General features: G+C 40.8%; 1 protein-coding gene across 3 annotated transcripts in view; it reads right to left on the bottom strand.

The window, feature by feature from the left end:
* The window catches only part of SORCS1 (sortilin related VPS10 domain containing receptor 1), a 602,630-nt gene that overhangs the window by 116,981 nt on the left and 463,693 nt on the right, over positions 1-21,956 (bottom strand). For all 3 annotated transcript variants that reach the window (XM_032178269.2, XM_058436040.1, XM_032178276.2), the window contains exons 7-10: positions 20,804-20,922; positions 17,818-17,907; positions 10,733-10,912; positions 333-479 (exon numbers count right to left, since the gene is read on the bottom strand). In XM_032178269.2, the coding sequence (XP_032034160.1) occupies positions 333-479; positions 10,733-10,912; positions 17,818-17,907; positions 20,804-20,922 (536 nt within the window). The remainder of the gene's footprint in view (positions 1-332; positions 480-10,732; positions 10,913-17,817; positions 17,908-20,803; positions 20,923-21,956) is intronic.

Genomic DNA, 21,956 nt, shown 5'->3' with positions numbered 1-21,956 from the left:
CATGAGAAAGTATGTTGCTCAGTGTGTATCCTCACCAGGGATAGAAACTGTGATATTCTCCCTCAAACTACCATTTGAGGCCCTCATCAGAGCTTGGGTGGGAACCAAGGATCCTGGAAGGGCACAAGAAATATGCCCATGTTCTCCCATCTCTTTGGCACATCACACTAGGCAATGCTGTGAGTTTTCTACACCCTTTGCCTTCACACCCTTCCCCGCTCGCTTTTGTTCATCAACTGAGCAAAAGTCTCAGAACTATCCTCATCTTCTGTTAAATATCCATTTCCATCCCTCTACTGTGTCAGGCATTCTGCTTCAATATGAAGACTCACCAGCAAGCAGTGCACGGGGTCCCCCCTTAGATCCGTGTCCGGCGCCTGCAGCAAACGCCAGTCTCTGCCTTTGTTATACGTGATGAAAGTCTTCACTTGGTTGTCAATCTTCTTGTTAGCCAAGAACATTCCCTTTATCCCTGCTACCTGGGAAAAATTGACATGGCTGAAAAATACATCAATTTGAGAAGGGATACATTTGTTTATTTTAAAAAAGAAAAGAAGGCTGTCAGAGTCAGCTGAGAGCACTTGTCTTGGAGGAAAGAAGGGTTGACGATGGGGGAAGGAGGTGACGCTCAAGGTATAATGACTTCCCAGGCTACTGGACAAACAACAACAGATTGGTGATCCTTATCATATGGGGGTCACAACAAGAGTTTGATAGGGGCTTCTTATTACCCCTAACATAGGCTGACAGGAGCCTGCAGTTGCCAAGAGATAAATTCTCATGGTTTCAGCTCTCTTGTTTGGTAAGTAATAATAAATAAATAGGGGCTACTTTTATTGTATGCTAGCGTAGCACCCAGAGTCTCAAATACTTGATCTCACTTAATCCTTAAAACACTCCTCTTTGGTATCGTTTATTCTGTTTTACAGATGAAGAAAGCTCAGGCTCATCCAAACAAAGTGACTTGACTAAGGTCACACTGCCCAAGGGCACACAGTAAGTATCAGACTCGGGATTATTAACCCACAACTCTCTGGCTTCACAGCTCATGCTCTTAATGCCTACCTCAATTATCAAGCTATCTGCAGGCATGAGCAGTTGAAAGAGGTCAGTTAAAGCTCCTGAACCAATTACTGTTGCGTTATTTCTGTGTAAGATCTCTCTGTTAAGCCACCAGAATACACTGAACCTAAGAGGACAGCTTTTCAATTTAAATAAATGGTGGTTTCCCTAAACCATCAAATACTCCTACTTTGTTTTTATAACATGGTTGTTTTCAGCCTAAATAGATGCTATTAATTATTTGGCTCTGAAAATATGATTGTCTTCTCTCTTCTATACGTTAGGTAAGAAGCAATAATTAGTAAGTTGTCAAAATATTGCAAAAGCAAATAATTGTGCATTATATTTTTCTTGTGTTTTGGAGTTTATCAAACACATTCATGCATATTTTACCCCGCTTGCAATTGTAACAACCCAGGAAAACTGGAGGGCAGGGAGGAAAAGGACTGAAACATGTTGAGGAATGCATTCCAATGCTGCATGTACATTACCTCATTTAATACTCAGAATAACCAAGGAATAATTATCATTAGCCACATTTTGAGGATGAGGAAATAGACACTTTGACTTGGTGGCTTTCTGGAACACACCTACGGAGTAAGTGAGCAGGCTAACAAGCATATTTGAACCTACTTAACTTGGGCCCTTTATAACACGAAAAATTTTTAAGCAGATCAGTGAAGCAATAGCTGTCACCTCTTCAGACCTTGCCAAACACCAAGGACTATGTCCAGTACTTTATTTACAAAACCTCCAATACTCACTACAAACCTGCACCTGCAGCTTTTAGCCCAATTCTACAGATGAAGAAACTGAGATCACAGAAAGTTGAGATTCACACCCAGATCTGCCTGACTTCCAACATTGTTTCAACAAATACAGCTTGAATTTGTCAATTCTAAGAGGTTGGGTTTCAATCGATAGAAGACACGCATTTTGCCTTTGCTTTTGACAGTCAGACCTCATTAGTGTGCACCTGCTGATCTGTCATCTGGGATAATTTATAGTTGGGCCAAATTTGTAGTCTTTTGAAACAACAGGCATGTTAAACAACTAAATGGTATAAATGAGTTGCGGAGAGGAATATTTTGAACTATTATACTCAGGAAACAAGGTGCATTCTGGGCAATCAATAGCAGCCAGAACAATTTCTTGTACACTGTCTAACCTCAACAAATGTGGAAGGCATAAGCTCCAGGAGCACTCTACCTCCCAACAGCAGTGTGTTAATTACAAATAATATTTAGTAATTCACTACACCAGCTCTGCAAGGGCTGCCCACCAGGGAACTCCATATTGGTTTTGCATATGTTCAAGAAGCTGTTACATACTTAAATATGAATAAACTGCCAGTTCTTTAAAAAATTAAATTACGTAAATCAGAATTTCACAAAGTCATACTGGTCTTTCCTCTATATCATTCCCAGAAATGACAAATGACCCTGTCTTAGCCATTCAACCCTCTAAAGGGTGACAATAAGGGCAGAAGGAATAAAAATCTTACCTACTCCAGTAGTTTCATTGCCCATTTTCCTTCCTGCCCTCTCCCTCTTCTGGCAAGGGTGCCAGCGCAGGGTTATGCATGTTTGGGAGCTGGTTCATTTGATTTGCAGAAGTGGTGACTTTATTGGCCCCCGACTGCTTGGCATTATCAAATGCCACTTGAGCAAAGAGCTGCGCTTTGTAATTCATCTCTGGCAGCTTGGCCTTCAGGTTTATCTTGAGGAATAAAAACTTAGCAAAGTAAAGAGAATGTGTATCAACAGGGGACAGAGCTGGAGAGGGTCTGCTTATTGCTTATTTTGCTCTTGCAGCCAAGGCACTTTATCCATTTAAGGTAGAGTTTTTGTTTTGTTGTTTTCTTTTGCTGCTTTGGCCTGGTCTGCAAAGGTAGTCAGTCCTAGTCTTAGGTTTTCGTGCTATTCACTGTTCCTTTCACTCTGAGCTTCAGAAATCCGTCTTTCTGTGTGTCTCACGGAAACCCCTAGGAACGCACGAGCCACTTTCTTCCAGTGCTCTATTCTAAGGTCTCATCTTATGTTTCTTGGAACCTCTACCCTCTCACTGTAGGACTCTGGATATCAAGGGAACTAATACCAAGCATTAGTGCCCCAAATGTGGACTGTGTGTGGGTGTACATGTGTGTACCTGTCTATGCATGTAGTATATGTCTCTCTTTGTGTGACTGTAAGGTCTGAGGTTCCACTGAGGATGAGGGGTCATGTTTATGTTTCTAGATAATCTCTCTGTAGCCACACTGCATGCATATTTATGGAATAGAGTGGAGCTGAGGAATGGGGTAGGGTCATTCCCCATTTCTCCTCCTCGCATCTTCTCCCCAGTCGTGGTTACCAGAGGCTTGGGTGTTGTACCTTCTAATGCAGAACTCTTACTGCCTATTTCAGTAGGAACAAAAACAGGGGCTGGCGCAGTGGCTCACACCTGTAATCCCAGCACTTTGGGAGGCCAAGGCAGGTGGCTTGCTTGAGCCGAGGAGTTTGAAACCAGCCTGGGCAATGTGACAAAACCCTGTCTCTACCAAAAACAAAAGAAAACAAACAAACAAAAAACCCCCAAATTAGCTGGGCATGGTGGTGTGCAACGTTGCACACCACCATGCCCAGCTAATTTGGGGGTTTTTTGTTTGTTTGTTTTCTTTTGTTTTTGGTAGAGACAGGGTTTTGTCACATTGCCCAGGCTGGTTTCAAACTCCTCGGCTCAAGCAAGCCACCTGCCTTGGCCTCCCAAAGTGCTGGGATTACAGGTGTGAGCCACTGTGCCAGCCCCTGTTTTTGTTCCTACTGAAATAGGCAGTAAGAGTTCTGCATTAGAAGGTACAACACCCAAGCCTCTGGTAACCACGACTGGGGAGAAGATGCGAGGAGGAGAAATGGGGAATGACTACTAATGGTTGTAGAGCTTCTGTACTGGACGATGAAAATAACCTAAAATTGTGGTGGTGGCTGTGCAGCTCTGTGAACATACTAGAAACCATTGGATTTTACATTTTAAGTGGGCAAACTGTATGATATGTGACTTATATCTTAATAAAGCTGTTTTAAAGGAAAGATATAATAATAATGGCAACCCAAACTTATTGATAATTAAATTTCAGGTACCAGAGGTTGAACATCCCTAATCCAAAAATCCAAAATGCTCCAAAACTTGGAATGTTTTAAGCACTGACATGATGCTATAAGTGAAACATTCTACACCTAATCATATGTGATGGGTCACAGTCAAAACATAATCAAAACTCTAAAGAAAAGAAAAATATTTAAGGTGATGAATAATCTCAAGTATACTAATATGTTATTTACTAATTATATAAATGTATTAAATTATTATATATACCCTGAAAATGTGTGCCTATTATGTACCAATAAAAAATAAAAAATAAATTTCTAGAATACAAAAAAACTGCTTCATGCACAAAATTATTAAACTTGTTTAAAATTACCTTTAGGCTATGTGATAAGGTATATATGAAACATAAATTAATCCTGTGTGTACACTTGGGTCCCAGTTCCAATATATCTCATTATATATATGCAAATATTCCAAAATCCAAAAATATCTAAAATCTGAAACCCTACTGGTCCCAAGCATTTCAGATAAGGTATACTCAACCTGTACGTGAAAGGCTTTGCAAACATGAACTTGTGAATCTCTGCATGCTTTAGAATTCATATTATCTTCATTTTACAGAAGAGAAAACTGAAGTTCAGACGTGGCTAATCACTTGCCTAAGGTCATCCCACTGGAGAATCTTAGATCTGGACTCCAAGTCAGTCTGTCTAACTACAGAGTCTACACCCTTAGGCCTGTGGCTGTACTGTCTCTTCGAACTTCTCTCTCATCCTAGAGTGGCCTGAGAGAAATATCGTATCAGAATGTTCTACTCAAAGAAATTGTATTTTATTCAGTCATTAGTACATTTACTCTAGTCATTTAACAAATATTTTCTGAGCATCTACTACGTATCATATGATCTTCTAGGCACTTGCAGATATAATACGTAGAAGATCTCAACAGCTATCTTTTTTGAGAGTTAAAACGTGCTAGGTGCTGGGAATTTGTGTGTCTTTGGTGACTTGAAGAAAAAAAACGCAGGTATCTCCCCTGCTTTTTAGGTTTACTTTCTGGATAGTTCTGATCTGTTCTTATGGGAATCAGTCTTCCCATAAATATCTCTAGTACTCCTTATGCTCTTTATTATAAATCAATTCAAAGGAACTTATGTATTTGTGTAAGAAAACCTTTTGTAAGCTCCATGCAGAGGCTAAGTTGGGAAGACTCCTGTGCAAGAGTTTTTGCTTATTTCTGCCTTTAATGCTGACTAAAAGATGAATACTACCACCCTCTCAGTCTCAGACTTAAATTACAAATCCTAAGTGCCAAAATTTGAAAAAAAATTCAAACGATGACACAACAACTGCGGCAAGAAAGAGAACATATTCATGGCCACAATTTCTTTGGGCTTTGCGGATGAGATTTTTTTCTCAAGAGAGGACAGCAGGAAGGATAAACATGAGGCCGGGGTGCCTTCACAATCAGGGAACCTATTGGCCAAGAAAAACCTAAATGTTCTTTCCTTCTCTGTTGCCCCAACCAAAGAGCACTCCCCTCCTCAAACAGCACTCTCCTCCTCAAGAGACAGTAGCCTGAAATAACAGCACATTCTTTTATTTTATTATTATTACTATTATTATTATTATTATTATTATTATTATTATTTTGAGGAGGAGTCTTGCTCTGTCACCCAGGCTAGCACCATCTCGGCTCACTGCAACCTCCACCTCACAGGTTCAAGTGATTCTCCTGCCTCAGCCTCCCAAGTAGCTGGGACTTCACCACACCCAGCTAATTTCTGTATTTTTAAGTAGAGATGGTTTTGCCATGTTGGCCAGGCTGGTCTTAAACACTTAGCCTCTGGTCATTCTTCTGCCTCCGCCGCCTAAAGTGCTGGGATTACAAGCATGAGCCACTGCACCTGGCCAATAGTACATTCAATATCCTGTAATAAATGTATCTTCAATAGGAGAGCATTTTTCTTCTCTACCTCCTAACCTAGATTGTAAGAGGCAGTCTTTCTCCAAGAAATCAAGGTGTATGCTATATTATCATAACCGTTGAGTTTTCTCTTTCAAAGAGAGGGTATTCATAATGTACAGAAGACACTGTGTGTAACAGAACATGCCCTGGTCACTGGCTGTCCTTCATGACACCGACCAGGGCTCACTCATGTATGCACACATTCTTGTGTATTCTGTATTTGTCAGCCAGGTGGCTTCACTCCCAACACAACCCTTTGCACTCAGCTGGGGTGAACTGTCATTGTCTATTAAGCCAAAGTGCTCTTCATCATCATTAATTAATATTCCCTTCCCAAAGGAGAGAAGGTATCATCCAAACCTGTCAGGCTCCCTCTCATCATCCACACTACACAAAGACATCAGGCATCACTCTTCTCACAGACACTCAGCACATTTTTTTTGCTCTGGCCACCATCAGACATGCAGTCTGATGCACTGCATGATGCACACGATGCACTGGACCATTCATTCTATTCAGGTGTGATGGAGTTTTAGGACACTTGTTTCCAGGCTTTTCTTACACAAATATGTCCACCCGACAAGACTGTGAGCCATGTGTAAATATGGCCTGAACTTAGCTATAACTAAGGACTTGGTACTAAAGGTGCTGCATAGATTGGTCTCAGGCAATCAAACTTCTGATTCTCTTTACACTGACTTTTCCCCAGATCATTTTCTTCTTCCAGTCTTCTGTTTTCCACTGGTATGCAAAGTCTAACCCTATTTACCCTGCCCTTCTATGTTCTTCAGTCTTAATGCTATCACTCTTCCACAACCAAATACAAGCCCAGATGCTGATCCTTCAGGGAAAATGTGACAGTCTACAGTTGAGAGTTTGCACACTCTAGGGTTTAGGTCCTAACTCTGCCACTTACCATCTATGGGGTCTTGCAAAAGTTGCTGTATTCTCTCTGCCTCCATTTACTCATATTTGAAGTGAAAGTGACAACAGTCCCTACCTCATAAAGTTAATGTATGTATTGAATGAGACAGTATGGAAGGTTCTTTACACCACGCCTGGCACAAAGTGGCCCAAAATATTAGCCATTATTAATGATAGCAACAAAAGTCATTTCTAGTATTTTTGCTCCGAGGCCAACTTTCCTAGCTCTCATTTCTTGGCTCTCTTGAATGGAGTCCAATTGACATTGGTGGAAAATTCTGATATTTCAGTAACTAAACCATACAAGCTGTACCCTCAACACTTTGTCTCCAGCATTTCTCTCTCTCATTCCACACATACACATAGTTCTAGGGTAGAGAACACAGAATCTGTAGCCAGGTTCCAATGTATTTGCAAACAAAATGCTTAATTTTAATAAGCACAGTGCTTCCTTCTGCATTTTTTACAAAGACCCATCAGCAATGCACATCCTTGATACACAGATCTACATGTTTATACATTATACAATTCACCTCTGCTAAAATAGCCTGAAGAGCTCACAAATGCAGGAATAGCACATAATTGGCATGCAGAAGCAAACAAACAAAGAACAAAGGCCATCTTCTTCACTCACCCTAAATGTGAGCAGACATGCACTCCATGTATGCTATCTCTGTAACCCCCACCTCATGTGTTGCTCATCTTTGCTCCTTAGTAATTCATTTATGGATTTTCTTACTTCTCATTTATCTCTAAACTCTCATCATTCATTGCAATTCTACTGGGAAATTCATGCTGGATGGCTTTCAGCTTCCTGCTAGCCAGAACAATCAGATTTAAGGGAACATTTGTGCCAGGCTCCGTGTCAGCCAATATTCTTTCTATCTAGGTAATCAGCAGATACGGCACTGCCGTTCTGATCACATCAATTTCAATTCAAGTTGCTGTGAACTGTCAGGCTAATAAAACAAAGACTCCTCTCTCCCAGCCCCAGGATGCAGAGCACCTTTACATAATACAGTCACACCACTGCTCAAAATGATGATAATAAGAGCCAGCAGTTTCCCTACAGATAGTCAACTGCAAGAGAGGCACAAAGGGGAAACACAAGATTAACAAAGCAATGTTTGGCATGTCCAGAGGTCGCCTTGTTTCCTCTTTTCATTCCATACCTGTTACCGATGTTTGAATTCAGAAAACTAGTCATGAAAATAGCTGCAAATAATAAGACATTGCAAAGTCATTCCTGTTTAAATTTGTTATTTTTTCATCATCAAGGCACCAATTAAAATGGTTTCATTTCTGGCAGGAAACAAAATTTATCCAGAGGATCAATTCCATGTTGACTCAAAAAGAGAGAAGAGGATAATCAGGAAGGAGAAAATGGAACCTGAAAGTCAGAATATGTTTTTGGGAGACTAAGGATAGAATGAGGGCCAGGAAAGAAAACTGGGGATTAAGCTTGGGCAGTTGCTTTGACTTCATGCCAGTGGATGCTCACAGCAAGAATCCTTCCATTTTAAGTGTTCAGTCAAGGCAAGAAAATGCATGGCATTTCAACAAAACATACTTCAAGTTAAAATGTTTATAATCTATTTACAAATGAAAAGAGAAATGTGGTAATTTACACCTGTTTATGAGAAGACAACTACTTGGTATAGGCCATAATCCCAGCACTTTGGGAGGCCGAGGCGGGCGGATCACAAGGTCAGGAGTTCGAGATCAGCCTGGCCAATATGGTGAAACCCCGTCTCTACTAAAAATACAGAAATTACCTGGGCATGGTGGTGGGAGTCCCAGCTACTCGGGAGGCTGAGGCAGGACAATAGTTTGAACCCAGGAGGCGGAAGTTACAGTGAACCGAGATCGCGCCACTGCACTCCAGCCTGGGTGACAGAGTGAGACTCCATCTCAAAACAAACAAACAAACAAAAAGACAACTACTTGGTATAAAGAATGTCATATGGCTGCACTAATTGCAATATGGGAAGATGTAGGAATCCAAAATAATATAAATATTTTGGGCATTTAAACAATGCAGGTAGATGTTAAGGCTATGTAGTGGTGCTTGAACACACTGGAACATAATATTAATGATACTATCTATGATTTGTTGAGCATTATTGTGTTTTAAGCCCTGTGCTCCGTGCTTTGAAAGGATTAACTCATTTAATCCTCAGAAAAATCATATCTAGTAGGTATCATGTTTATCTTCATATTTTAAGCAAGGAAACTGTGGCTCAGAAATTACTGGATTTGTCTCAAGGAATACATAGAAGTGGCATCGCTAGTATTTAAGCACAGGCAACCTAAATCCAAAATCTGTACTCTAAATTAAATTTTATTCAACATGAAGTTGAAACTAAAACATCACAATATGTAAATTTCTTCTAGAATACAGTTTGAGGCTGTCGTACATGATACTGTATTTACCTGAAACATGGGCAGGAGAAGAAGTGGAAAAACTTAGGAAAGTATGAAAAAGTTTGCAGTGCATTTTTTCTAAACATATACACATAAACTAGACCCTATGCTAGTCTGCCATAATTTCTATTACAAATACCTGGGCTCTAAATTTGGCATACAGTTTACTAATACGCTTTTATACATACATAGAAGTTTAGATACTAGAAGAAAATCACTAAGAACCTCTGAAGGAGAAGGAAGACAGAACACATTGAAAGGAGTTAGAATGATAGGTTAAAATTTCTTAAGTGAACTTAGTTTCTTTCATACTAGATATACCCTTACTTCTTAGACAAACAACCTCTTGACTCACTGCACTTATTCTCAACTAAATGACAGTGTCATTATGACTGTACATATCTGAATCCATTTTAGATTTTTTTCAGATAGAATATAGGTATATTGTTGCACTTCCCAAATTCTGAATGTTTTCAAATGGCTTATTATAACCTATTATAAATCTTTCCTAGCTCATGATAAGACTGACGAATGGCTAAAATCCATCCCAAAGCAGCAGTTTTCTTTTTAGCTAACTGTGCCTTCAATGGCAATTAAAGCATTGGTATTTATCATGAAAGCCAACCAATCCAACATACATGATTTTCTTTTGAATCTTGGCCATTTTGAGAAACAAAGACTCTGCAAAGCTCTGTTCTTGTTGCTGTAGTTGTTTATTTTATTTTTCTGGATTTGGGAGACAAGCACCTGTTAATCTTATCTCATTCTCTGGCCCTGTGAGAAAAAGGCCATTAGCCAAGGGAGCTTATTTAACCAGAAAGGTCTTCAAGTCCAAATGGAGTATCTTCTGACTGGATGCAGGAGATCTTATCCCCTTCATTCTTTCTTCTGAGAGAAAAGGGAGTGCCATCCACCATCCCTTTACTCACAGCCCTGTCTGCCTTTCAGAACTATGTCCAAACATCACATGCAGACCACTCTCATCAAACCCTGTAACTGACTGCCTCCCCAGACATTCCGCAAGTGTGCTAAGCCTTCACGTCCTATGGAGTTTGTCAAAAAAGAATCCCTCCCAGAATCCCCCAGAGATCTTCTGTGGATTGCAAATTAACTAATAAAAATGTTCTGCAAATCTCTCCATCTCCCAAGAGAAATGAGGCCACATAAGGAACTGTATTAAAATGACCAGGAAAAGAGTCTGTGCGGGGCTTCCATCCGCCAGTTGGGCACTGTTGTGGTTTAGGACCACATATGCCTCGTGACATACCTCATAGAGGTCGATCATGATGTTGCCCTCAGGGCCTCTGCTGCTCTGGACATTCTCCAAGGCCAGGGTGAAGTACACACCACGTGTGTCTGAGATGTAGAGGTTGTACGTGTCATTCTGGTTCCATTCTTGGACCGCTGCGAACACCTGATTCTCATCAGTGCTGATAACATGCATGTCCTGTGAAAAGACACAAGATTGTGAAGAGGGAAAAAGAGTTTTATACATTAACCTGGCAGGCAGCCAAAGAGTGTGGAATCAGATGAGGAATATCAGAATGAGCACTTTAATGGAAGATAGCTTCCTTTTGCATATATGAGAAATAATAATTAGTTAAGCATTAATCATATATTTCCTTTGTCACTTGTGGGGTTAGGCAATAAGGTCGTGAGAAAATAGGATGGAGGGATGTTTGATAGATCAGTTTTAATTGCCTCATTACATAATTTGAAAAATACTTTCTTAAATATGTATGATTTGGAGAATCAAGCATCCTGATATTTTTGCCAAGCACAAATATGATACTTGCTCAGAAGGCCTATATGGGGTAGATATGAGGAAAAGCTGGAGGAACAGAGAGAAAATAGACAAACCCTGCAACTCTCAGCATGGCTCATGGACCAGCAGCAAGGACATCACCTGGAAGCTTATTAAAACATATAGAACCTTGGGCCTCACCTGGTGAATCGAAATCTGCATTTAATAAGATTGCTCAATAATTACCATGCATATTAAAGTTTGAAAAGCACTGCCCGAATTCAGCAACCCCCAGCCAGTCTCCTCTACCCTCAGCCCTAAGAAAACTTTCACTAGAGAAACCCAAAGTACTAATCCTCACGTTAGTGTGTTCAAAGACTTAGCTGCTTATCAAAATCTGAACGGAGAGGTTCTGCAGGAATCCTCCAGTGAAAAAGGGTAAAAGATAGTCTGCATAACTGATGATGTTTTCAGAGCCTGGTTGTCCTGGAAGATAGAATTAAAGCAAAGGTAGCATGGAGGCAGTGAGCAAATGCCCCCGGGGTGGGAATTTCAAATTCTTTTTCCCCCATTCATAACTCTAGAGAAGTACAGTGGAAGCTACCACAGTCCAAAGCTTGCTGACTCAGACTAAGGCCTGCTTTCTTCTTTAGGGGATGTCTGTTCATATGTTCTTGCCTGCATTTTACTCTTTGCCCAAGATAGTAGACATAAAACAACTTCCAAAGTAAAAAATTAAAGCTAAGTAACCAAAATAAACAAATAAAAACAAAGATTGCATATAACCACAAAGGTAGAAGAACAACGTAGAACAATTCTTGTTTTTGGCATCACTTAGTACTCTAATCTTTCCACATGCACCATACTCTATTTTAGGAGATCTGACAATCTTCCTGTTAACAATTCCAGTGCGGGGAAATTCTACCTAACTACTAACCTAAATTTCTCATTGTCAGATATGCCCATGTTCTCAATCAAGCAGCATTTCAGCTCTGACTCTGCTCTAGATGTGTAGGAACAAGACTCCCTATCCTCTTTAAACTCGTGATCCCAGAGGGAGAAGTCCATATCCAAAGGGCGTTATATTCCTCACCTCTACTCAGGCTCCATATGACATACTCAAGTTTGGTAACATTTTTGTAGAAAGAACCCCAAGTGGATAGGTCAAAAAATGAATCCTGCCCATTAATTTAATGAGTGCTTCTATCCGTTGAATGTCTATTTACGTTTCTCCTGGTAATTATTGCTCTCTTTAGGTATCTGCAGGGGGATTGGTTCCACAATTGTTCTCAGATACCAAAATCCACAGAAACTCAAGTTCCTTATATAAAGTGGCGTAATATTTGCATGTAACCTACGCACATCCTCCTGTACACTTTAAATCATCTCTGGATTACTTACAATACCTAATACAATGTAAAGGCTATGTAAGTAGTTGTATCATTTATTTAATTTGTATTACTTTGTATTTTTTTAATATTTTCAATCTGATGCAGAACCTGAGGAGACACAGGTCCAACTGTATGATTGATGTTTTTTGAAAAACAGCCTCATCCCTCTCAGATATATTTCTATATTAAATCTAAACTTTTTTCTACTTTCTTCTATCAGCAGCACAAGAAATGAGCTTTTAGAACTGGCATTCAGAATATTCCATTTCTCTGGCAACAGCAACTGAATAGGTGATGGGCAGGTGGCCCACATAAAGTCAATATGACATGTTCCTAGAATGACTGCAGAGTTATTAGGGAGAGACAAAATTAGTATCTCACTATTGGTTTGTAAGCAGTAAGAATAAAAAAGAAAATTCCAGATATGCTGGAGACATATCTTAGAGGTAAAGGATGAAACTAATCCTGATGAAAACAGGGTCAGCGGATGGAGAGAGATGACCCAATCCTGTGACATTCTTTGGTCCCTAAATGTGGACCTTTAAGAAGCCCATCCCACTGTCAGACTTTTCAGTTAAAGAAGACAGTCTAGCAAAGTGGCTGAAGCATGGACTTTGGAGTAAAACTACTTGAGCTCAAATCTTGGCTCTATAACTTAGCCATGTGAATGAAACTCTGTGTCTCATAATTTCAATCTGCAAAACAGAGACAAGGATAGTAGGTCCCCCATGGAGTGGTGAGGATGAAATCAGTTAATCAGTGTTAAGCACTCCTAATAGTGCCTGGCACTTAGCATATGCTCTAGGTATGTTAGCTACTCTCAGTTAAGTGAACTCTTACATCCCTTTTGTTGATTAATCCAGGTTCATTTGACCTTTCTGTTTATCGCAAATACTCAAGTCCTAACTATATACACGACAAGAAGTGGTTCATCCAAGTGTTTTTGTTGTTATTGTTTAAAATAAAATTTAAAATTCTTTGAACCAGGAGAAGCTATACCCAAGTGTTTGGTTTCTTTCTAATGGAGAGACTTGTCTGTGGAAATTAGCTCCAGAGCTGTTCCTGCATTGACAACCAAACCTTCCATGGCTCCCCATCCTATAGGGCAAAGACCTAAATCCTTACCTTGGCCTTGAGAAGCATCAAACAACTACTCCCAATTCATCTTCCCTTCTTTGTCAGTAAGATGCAGCATAATCCCTGAAGCCAAGTTAAAATATCTCAACAATAATCTGACCCCCACATAGCTAATTCCCACTTCTGTGATTTACAGTGAATTTCTGCACTGGTGAACCTCTGAGTTTCTCACAATAGACATTTGATTAAATAATCCTAGGCTGGAAGAGTAAAGTGCATCACCTATACCGGCCACTTCTCCCAAGACTTTATTTTATAGATTTGGATAGGAAAACACAGGTGTATCAAATATTGTGGTCTAGGTCACTTAGAGAAGTAGTCACACAATGATAACAGATTAAAATGGCCATCTCTAGAAATGAGCTGAGTTCCAATCCTTCCTTTGTTTCATATAATTATGTTGAACAGCCATTTTCAAATGATATTGGTCTTAAATATTTTAATTGAAAAGTTTAAAATATTTATATATCATCTTTCTTTTTTCTCCTTCCTTAAATCCTGTTTCTATTGGGAGAAATGTGCTTTTTCTCCCAACGTGGCACTTTATGTTGAATGCTTTAACCGAATCACAGAATCTGAGAGCAAGGCGTGATCTTACAGATTTTGTATTGAAGCATTTTCTAAAGTCTGCTCTGTAGGACAGCAATGTTGTTAGGATTTTAGTAGACTTAAAAAGGAGGAAGGGATCCTTTGGTAAAACATATTAATTAATGGTGAATTAAAGAGCTTTCTTGTTCATTGGACGTTCTAAACCTTCAACATACCAGTGAGCTACTGTTACTCTCTAGGCAAGAAACACAGAATGAAGTTTATTCCTTTTTTCAGACATATTTGACCACACAACCAAATTCTCAGGAAGGATTACGAAGGACATTTTATTCTAAGTAACACATATGAGAAAATATTGTTGTGAATCTGAGCTCCTTATTTAAAAAAAAAAAAAATAAAGAAAAGAGACATTGACAAACCAGCCCAAGGTTTCAAAGCAAGTTAGTGACAGATCTGGGTCCCTAATCCAGGTCTCCTGCTGCAAATCAAGCAGCCTTCACATCACCTGCATCCTGGTCCACATCGATCTTCCACCACGGAGACAACTAGATCCATACTAATAATAATATTACCTTGCTTTTATAGAGTATCTGTCCTCCAAAATGCTGAAAGCACTTTCGTATGTATTGCCTCATTTGTCTCACTTGAGTAGCTCTGAATGGGTTCCCAGCAAGTTAAAGAAAGGAAAACTCACTACATTTCCCTGTCTGGAGGGCCACATGCTCTTAATGGCAATGGCAATATTAAAATCTCCCTACCCACTGTCATTCTTTACTATTATATTATTAAATATTTTTTTGAGCACAGCTCAGGGTGACTATGATCTTTCAGGAGCTGATACAACGGTAGTGGGTGATTAAAGAAAATTGCGCATAAATATACTGGTTTGTCTCGATTCCTTTGGTCGGCATGAAGCTTTGTTCATTTCCAGTTGCACCAGCCCTGACAGGCCATGAAATATACGCACCTTTGTCGCAGATCATTCCACCCAAGCTGGGGTTTCTTTTTGAAGGTATAATGGGATTGTAATAAAGAATCTCATTGCCTTAAATAATAAACACCCACCTGGACCAAATAATACATTCATTTGCTGTATTAGCCCCTATTTTTTCTAGGAACAAGCTAAATTAATCACTGAGTTCTACCCTCAGAACCCAGATAGGACTGAGTAATGGAACGTGCTCTTCTGGGAGAATAGGAGGAAGAAGACAGATGCAAATTTGGGTTCAAAGTAAAACTTTTTCCTTCCATATTGGCTAGATGCCACTGGGGGCAACTGTCAGCAGTGATCTGTGTGATGGCTATGAACAAGCAATGCAAAGTATCTGTTTCCCAAACCTCCAGCAATGAGTCTACAAACGTTTCTTTGATTTTAAACTATGATTTCTGGGGCTCCTTAAGTCAATGGGATTTTCTTCTTAATGCCCCTGAGAGTATATGGAATTTTGAGGGGTGGTGATACTATGTTTTAATAACAGAAGCTATTAATTTACCTTCAAGGTAAGTAAGTATAATATAAAAAAATACTACCTTGAGAGTCAGGAGACTTAAGTTCTAGCCTCAATTATGCTGCAAATAGCATTTGATTTCAACCAAAACTTATGTCACTTAAAGAGTTTATTCCCGGCCGGGCGCGGTGGTTCACGCCTGTAATCCCACCACTTTGGGAGGCTGAGGCAGGCGGATCACGAGGTCAGGTGCTCAAGACCAGCCTGACCAATATGGTGAAACCTTGTCTCTACTAAAAATACAAAAATCAGCCAGGCTTGGTGGCACGTGCCTGTAGTCCCAGCTACTCGGGAGGCTGAGGCAGGAGAATCGCTTGAACCTGGGAGGCGGAGGTTGCAGTGAGCCAAGATTGTGCCACTGCACTCCAGCCTGGGTGACAGAGCGAGATTCTGTCTCAAAAACAAAACAAAACAAAACAAAAACAAAAAACAGTTTATTCCCAAGAGTGCGCATAAGATGAGGATATGGTCTCCATTTCCACATCCCTCTTGAACAACAGCAGCATGTCATCGTATTGAAGATAATTCTTTTTTTAAGGTGCAAATCCTGCAAGTCAACTACTTCATTTATTAGTCAATCAAAGAAACAACAATTTATTTCAATGCTAAAGAGGAAAACAAAACAAAACAAAACCCGGCTCTGTTGTATTTATTGAGTTAACATGTTCATTTCTCTGACAGACCTTTCTAAGAGATTATCAGAGGCAATTTGAACAACACTCAGTTTTCCTTTTACATAGTGATGTTATCCAATTCTTATCTAAGGCACAATTTAAATGTTGTAAATTCTTGTCTTATTGGAAAAAAAAAAACCAAACACTTAAGCCAAATCAAGAACAACAAGAACTTAAATGTATCCAGACACAGACATACATACAGTTCTGGATAATTACCACAGTCATTAACCTCTCAGCAGCTGAAAATAACAACTATGAACATAGCTATAGTTCCTTCGAGTTAACAGTGCAACTCAGTGTGTTACTACCTCTAATGGGCTGAGGCTTACAGCCCACTTTTCACTATGTTAGGGTGAGGGAAGGGTGGTAGCCAAGAAAGAGAATTCATCCTGGAGAAACCAGAACAATCTGTTAACACTGGCCCTCCCGGGAGAGGAGGCCTGCTGTGCCCTTGTGTTATGTCTATTATATAACTTCCTGGGCAGCTATCTGGTGTTGGTTCAAGACAACATACGACAAAGTCACGGATGAAAATATAAGAGAAAGAGGCATGGAAACTCAAAAAAAAAAAAAAGTTATGTATGTTCTTTGTGCAACCCGAAGGCTTCAAATACATCTCCCTTACTCTAAGATTAAGGCACAATACATTTACAGTTCCTAGTCACTTCAAATACATCACGATGGCAGCAAGATCGCAAATACACAGCTGTGAGCTCCCGAGTCAGTTTGACCTCCACTAGGTGGCGCTCCATATTAACGCAGTTCTTCAGCACTTCTGGAAGGACAGCCTGGGGATGTCAACAGTTGAGGGAACCAACCTTTGGGGAAGTCTAAAAAATTAGCTGCGCCTCAGAATTCTAAAGACATCCAGTCTCACAAGTTTACAGGGCGCTGACTGGCTGAGAGAGAAAGCAAACTGGTGCCACGTCACGGCATCACCGCTCAGTAAACAACTGATACTCAAACGGGACAGAAATGGATCGCAGCTGTTGCACTGATACGTAACACATCAAAAAAATATTTTCTGTCTTGTTAGAAAACAAATACATATGGCTTGAAAATCTTTACTATTGAAAAGCAAATCAATTCTTAAAATTCATATGAATGTTCCTATAGCAACAATCCCAGAGACAGAGAAGAAAGAAAGAAAGGAAGGGAGGAAACAAGAGGAGGGTAGTAAGACTGACCAAAGAGACAGTAAGGCGGAGCAAACTTGGGAAACAGAGATGAGAGATGTAAAGAAAACATGACTATGAGAGGCTGAAAGAGCCCTTGGGAAAGGGATGGAGGCTGGCTTCTGCGAATGAGAGTCAAGAGTGAAATGAAGAAAGTGATTTAGGCCATACCTTGGGCAAAGCATATTTCGGAAGCTTCATTTGGGCAAACGCATTCCTTCGGTAGGACACGTAGTAATGTGGCCGCCCTCCTGATGTCAGCTGGATCATAAAAACAAGATTGTGAGAAGCTCAAGCTACTATAACAGGCACAGGTCACAGAACAGCCACCTGAATGGAAGGAGGTAGCTTCCAACACAACAAATGGCATTAATGTCTATTGCGGACAAGTGTAAAGAATTGGCATTCAGTTCAAACACAACTGATAAAGAGTATGTGAGCTGGTCAGAGGCCCAAACTGAACCTACTGGACAAAAATACAATTCTTAAATTTGCACTGTGGCTCAGATGCCAGAAAAATTTTGAGTTATTTTTTTCAAATGATACTAACCTTGGGGTATGTTGGCTGGATTGCCATCACCAGCCCAGGTCTCTAGACCCAAGTCTATGACCCTACAGATAGGTCCCTGTGCCATATCAGAATGAAATGGCCCAAGTCAAACAGTGGCAGAGCTGGAGGCTCACATCTCTGGGCACTGAATTCCAGTTTGATGGTGTTACACTGATGATTATGGGCACATGGCACAGACAGGAGTGCTGGCATATTAGACAGAAAACCAGGCTAGGATTGGGATTGGTGTCCAAATTCAATCTAGGTCTCTTCTATTTAATTTCGTTTTTTTTTTTTTTTTCGAGATGAAGTTTCACTGCTGTTACCCAGGCTGGAGTGCAATGGCACCATCTCGGCTCACTGCAACCTCCTCTTCCCAGGTTCAAGTGATTCTCCTGCCTCAGCCTCCCGAGTATCTGAGATTACAAGCCCTTGCCACCACACCTGGCTATGTTTTGTATTCTTTTAGTAGAGATGGGGGGTTTCACCATGTTGCCCAAGCTGGTCTTGAACTCCTAACCTCAGGTGATCCGCCTGCCTCGGCCTCCCAAAGTGCTGGGATTACAGGCATGAGCCACTGTGCCCAGCCTTTTAAAAAATTTTTTAAAGCTAAATCTCACTCTATTGCCCAAGGCTAGAGTGCAGTGGCACAATCATAGCTCACTGCACCCTTCAAGTCCTGGGCTCGAGTGATCCTCCCCAGGAGCTGAGACTACAAGCAGGTGCCACCACAGCCAGTTCCCCCAAAGTCTTGTCCAAAGCATGCAGCCCAATGAATCCTGGTGGGTGTGAGAGAGGGCAGGAAGGTACAGAGGGCAGGTAGAGAGGGCAGGTGTGGTCTCCAGCCAGCGTATGAGCAACCTGCAGGTACAGTGTCCAGGGCACCACCACCAGTCTCTCTCACTCTCTCCTTCACAGCCACTCTTAACCCCTCTAAATGCCTGGAGTTTCAATGACAGCTGGAGTTTGCATACTCAGAATGTCAATAAATGTGCGTGTTCATCACATTAGGAATGTGACTTGGAAAGATCACCTTCACCGTCATGTGGCCAGATCACCTCTTAGGTCTAGTGAGGGGTTACAGGATGTTCATGGTGGCATGGGTAAAGACTGTATGAAATTCCAAATGCAGAATTGATTCTCATTTGTAAGTCATAGATGTGGATCACAAACTGTTATTAGAAACCAGAAAAGGTTCCTGGGAGCAGCACTGATACAGAAATGAATTATTATAGACAGAACCAATACGTGTAACTATTCGAACGTCCCTTGACAACTTGATGCTGAAATTGTCAGAGTATTAATTACTAATTTCCCTGAAGAATAAAGAAATGGTGGCCGGGCGCGGTGGCTCACGCTTGTAATCCCAGCACTTTGGGAGGCCGAGGCGGGCGGATCACGAGGCCAGGAGATCGAGACCACGGTGAAACCCCGTCTCTACTAAAAAAATACAAAAAAAAAAATTAGCCGGGCGTGGTGGCGGGCGCCTGTAGTCCCAGCTACTCGGAGAGGCTGAGGCAGGAGAATGGCGTGAACCTGGGAGGCGGAGCTTGCAGTGAGCCGAGATTGCGCCACTGCACTCCAGCCTGGGTGACAGAGCGAGACTCCGTCTCAAAAAAAAAAAAAAAAGAAATGGTGTGTGTGTGTGTGTGTGTGTGTGTGTGTGTGATCATATGTGAAACATTTTAAAAGTACACAGGCTGGTGGGCATTTAAACAAATTGCATCCTCAAAGCATGTAATTAAATATTCTAAATCACAATTTCTTGTCGAAATAAATGTAATACTGTCTAGAATGGGTCTTTATATATGTATACTTTTATATATACGTATAAGCTATTTAGTAATTGTACCTTTGTCATTTTTAACATGGAAGGCGGTAACTGAGTTTTTAAATGCATTGTCCAAACAAGCTTAAATTTTTCCTTGAATGCTGAAAAGCAGTGCAGCATATTTGCTTCTTGTCTCTACTAACAACTCAGGAAACGTCAGCTTCTTAAACTGTTCTCCACTCTCTTGGGGGTGAAAAACCTGGCTGAATACATCTGCTCTTAAGTGTCTTTATTCTAATCACAGTTGGTTCATGACAATAAAAACTGATTACTCTCCCCCTGGCCTCTGCCTCCCAGTATCTCCAGCCACCCGGAAGCTTCCCTTCCCATTCCTGCTTCTCCACTTTTAAGGTGAGTATTGGGGAGGGGGCTGATTGGCTGACCCTTTCCCAGATAGAAAGAGACTGACATATTTGTTCAGTCCCTTTGATAACTGGAAGCTTCTTTGGAATGCAGGTGTGGGGGACAGATCATACTGTGTATCATCCTAGAGACAATCTCACTACTCCAGGCGACGCCTTCACGACCCCATGTTGATAAGACCCTCCGGACACAGCCCAAAGAAACTCATGACTATTCTGTTAGTATAGAAGATTCCACACTCAGTAATTATCCTTTTGTTGAAAAGATAGTGATTTTCCCCCCTCTCCCTACCTCCTTCCCTCCCTGCCATCCTCTCTTTTTGACTCTTAATGGAGTGTAAAGCAGGCAAAAGGGACAGAAACAAGGAAAAGAAAGGTTTCTGAAACAATCAACAGAAGTGGATTTTTTTATACCTGAACAAACACATAATGATCCTGAACAATCAAAGAGTCTGGGTCAATGTAGCCTGGAAAAGGTTGATTCCTGTTGGCCTCTGTACAGTTCTGCATTCGGCAAGTTAGATAATGTGAATCTGAAAAAAAAAAAAAAACAAAAAAAAAAACATGGGGTTGAGGGGGATATAAGACAGAGCTTTAGAGTCAGGGTGGACGTTTGCTATTTCCCTTACCATTTCCAATTCTTTTTTTTTTTTTTTAAGACAGAGTCTCGCTGTGTTGCCCAGGCTGGAGTGCAGTGGTGTGATTTCAGCTCACTGCAAGCTCTGCTTCCTGGGTTCACACCATTCTCCTGCCTCAGCCTCCTGAGTAGCTGGCACTACAGGCACCTGCCACCATGCCCGACTAATATTTTGTATTTTTAGTAGAAACGGGGTTTCACCGCATTAGCCAGGATGGTCTCGATCTCCTGACCTCGTGATCCGCCTGCCTCAGCCTCCCAAAGTGCTGGGATTACAGGCATGAGCCACCGCGCCTGGCCACAATTTCCAGTTCTTTAAACAAGCCTCACAAACTTTGTTAAATCCGTTTTTGTCATTGTTATTATTATTTAAATTATTATCATTATTATTTTACTTACTTGCTCCAAATACCACCTACATCATCTCCTGGTGCTGACAAGTCTTGATATCCTAGAATACTAAATTATTGCTAATTATTTTTTCCCTCCCAAACCCAAATGAAAATATTTTCAAAAACTGGCGATAATACTTGTGATTTCATGGTCAATTTTTTCTCATTAGTAGGTTTCACCTTCACACTTTGATCTCTGACAAAGAGGAAAACACACATACAACTAATCATTCATCATCTAATGATAAAAATGATGTGGTTATAAGATTCTAGGTTAAGTAAGATAAGGGTTTTTCTTCCATAATTCATTAGAAGTAAAACAGAGCCGGGCGCTGTGGCTCACGCCTATAATCCCAGCACTTTGGGAGGCCAAAGCAGGTGGATCACAAGGTCTGGAGTTCACAACCAGCCTGGTCAAGATGGTGAAACCCCATCTCTACCAAAAATACAAAAATGAGCTGGGCGCAGTGGCAGGCACCTGTAATCCCAGCTACTCAGGAGGCTGAGGCAACAGAATCGCTTGAACCCAGCGGGGCGG

Source organism: Hylobates moloch, unplaced genomic scaffold, assembly GCF_009828535.3.
Source record: "Hylobates moloch isolate HMO894 unplaced genomic scaffold, HMol_V3 SCAFFOLD_3, whole genome shotgun sequence".
In the NCBI taxonomy this organism is placed as follows: Eukaryota; Metazoa; Chordata; class Mammalia; order Primates; family Hylobatidae; genus Hylobates; species Hylobates moloch.
The sequence above is the reverse complement of the archived record's forward strand: the minus strand, read 5'-3'. Positions and strand labels throughout refer to the sequence as shown.